We start from the raw sequence: 2,500 nt of genomic DNA, 5'->3' as shown, positions 1-2,500 counted from the left end.
TTTATGTCTATGTACTGTGAGAATATGGTTGCATATATTTTTTGTTTTATATTTTTTCTACCTATTAGAGTAACTTCCCTTTTATTCAATGTTTTTTTTTCTTCAAAGCATCTATTACCATTAATAGCCGACGAGAATGCATCATAGCTCTTAGCTCCAGCATTTGAAACTCTGAGTACTATTATGACAACTTACTGATTGTCCTAAACTATATATATATATATATCTATTATATAAAATCCATTTTCTCTGTGTGTGTGTCTTCTAGGATCTCAGGCATCCTCCATCCGATTGCGCTCAAATTTGATATGTAGATACCAATGGTATCAGGGCATGTATAAGTCTTGAAAAATTTTACAAAAATCGATTCCAGGTGAGAATGCAATCCATAAAGTCGTGGGAACGTGCATTTGTAAAATTGTCTTTCTTGGAATAGAAAAAAAATCTATCTTTATTTCTTCTTTTGCTGGTGTCTCAAATTTATGTTAAATCAGTGTTTCTCAAAGGAGAGGCCTATGGGACTGTCGGACAAGTTGTTTTGAGAAAATTTGGTTTAAATGTTTGACAACTCAGCACCATCCATTGGACGAGGGGGCGCGTTTTGCTCATGTGTATATATATTTATATATATATAATGTATGTGAGTTTGTGTATAAGTATGTATATGCTGTGTATGTATGTGTACTTGTATATATATTTTATACATGTCTGTAATATGTATTTACCCAGTACACTTCATATATATCTCAGACAACTTAGATGCTGGGAATAAGCACCAAATCTTCCAAAAATACCCCAGCATCAATTTAATATTCTAGCTACCCCAAGTCATAACTCTCACCCAATTCATGCCTTAAAGCCAGAACTAAGTTCTGATCCTTAAAGGGCTCCTTGAAACAACAAAAAGATTTCTTTGTTTTATGGTTTTTAATGATGATTTGTATTTTCGTAGTAATTAATGATGGAGCCACTTACCTTTATTACCCAAGAAGAGTGAGAATATTTATAAAAGAATTTCAGCCGAATGTAGAGAGTGAAATATTTGAAGAGCTTCATCTGCTGCCAAACTGCGTAATTCAAGGCGAAAACCTTTTTCAGACTAAGAGAATCTTTTAAGCGTTGTCGTGATAGAGGCCAGCCATACAGCAGATTACACAATATAGCTATTGTGTAAGGGACAGCCACCATCGTGGACATCATTACAGCAAGGTTCTTTACGATTTCTCTCATCATTTTGATAAGCTGAATCTGTCAAACTGTCTGTCTGTGTGTCAGTAAACCAGTAAAACTGTAGAGTTCACTGAAAGGTACAATGGTGAGGCAACCTGCAATAAAAGACAAAAATATAATTTTAAAAACATTAGAAATCCACCCCACCCCTTTCTCCATTCACTGCATTATTCTTTGTCCCCCATCTCTGTTGTATTCTCTCTTATTCTCTCCCATCCTTTGTACTCTCTCTCTTATACACCTTGTATTTTTCTCCTAAACCCCTCAGCATTCAGATTGTTTAGTCAAATGTAATACTTAATTAGTCACATTGTTTTTTAATTAATCATGTATAATTTTGTACCTTTGAGATTTCAATGATGTGATTGTTTATTTATAGAATGACATTGTAGGGTAGGTGTGAGAGGCCAGATCTGGCCTGTTTGAACACAGAAAAAAAATAAAAACCCCCTTCAATCGCAAACGACCATGGGATTGCACCTAGAAAGTTCCCTTGCAAGGTGGTTTGTGGAAAACCAGCAATCACCCATGCATACCAGACTCCTCTCCCTGTGCCACCAATGTTGACCAAGGGAAAAGCAAAGGCTGAAACAAGCTTGGCACCAGTGACATGAGATAAAGCATAAAGTGTTTTGCTCAAGAACAACAAATAGCCAGGCCCAGGAATCGAACTCACAACCTCATGATTGTAAGCCTGACACTCTAACCCAGTGTTTCTCAACTGGGGTTCCACAAAAGGTTCCTAGGGGTTCCGCAAGAAAGAGTGAGATAATATTAATTTCAGGATTATAATTACCGTGTTGGTGGCACATAAAAAGCACCATCCGAATCGTGGCCGAAGCCAGTGCCGCCTCGACTGGCTTCCGTGCAGGTGGCACGTAAAATGCACCAATCCGACCGTGGCCGATGCCAGCCTCGCCTGGCACCAGTGCAGGTGGCACGTAAAAAGCACCCACTACACTCTCGGAGTGGTTGGCGTTAGGAAGGGCATCCAGCTGTAGAAACTTTGCCAGATAAGACCGGAGCCTAGTGCAGCCTTCTGGCTTCCCAGATCCCAGTTGAACCGTCCAACCCATGCTAGCATGGAGAACGGATGTTAAACGATGATGATGAATATATATATATATATATATATATATATATATATAACATTTACCACATGAACTACGATGAAAAAATATGAGAAAAATATGGTGTATAATTTTTTGTGTAGGGGTTCCTTGACACATGAAATTCATTTTAAGGGTTACGCAAGGGTAAGAAGGTTGAG

General features: G+C 38.0%; 1 protein-coding gene across 2 annotated transcripts in view; it reads right to left on the bottom strand.

The window, feature by feature from the left end:
- The window catches only part of LOC115220853, a 27,117-nt gene that overhangs the window by 11,451 nt on the left and 13,166 nt on the right, over positions 1–2,500 (bottom strand). For both annotated transcript variants that reach the window (XM_029791031.2, XM_036510276.1), the window contains exon 2: positions 976–1,325. In XM_029791031.2, the coding sequence (XP_029646891.1) occupies positions 976–1,233 (258 nt within the window). In that variant the 5' untranslated portion in view covers positions 1,234–1,325. The remainder of the gene's footprint in view (positions 1–975; positions 1,326–2,500) is intronic.

This window comes from Octopus sinensis, linkage group LG17 (genome assembly GCF_006345805.1).
Source record: "Octopus sinensis linkage group LG17, ASM634580v1, whole genome shotgun sequence".
NCBI lineage: Eukaryota > Metazoa > Mollusca > Cephalopoda > Octopoda > Octopodidae > Octopus > Octopus sinensis.
Note: the sequence above shows the minus strand (reverse complement) of the source record. Positions and strands in the feature narration are given on the sequence as shown.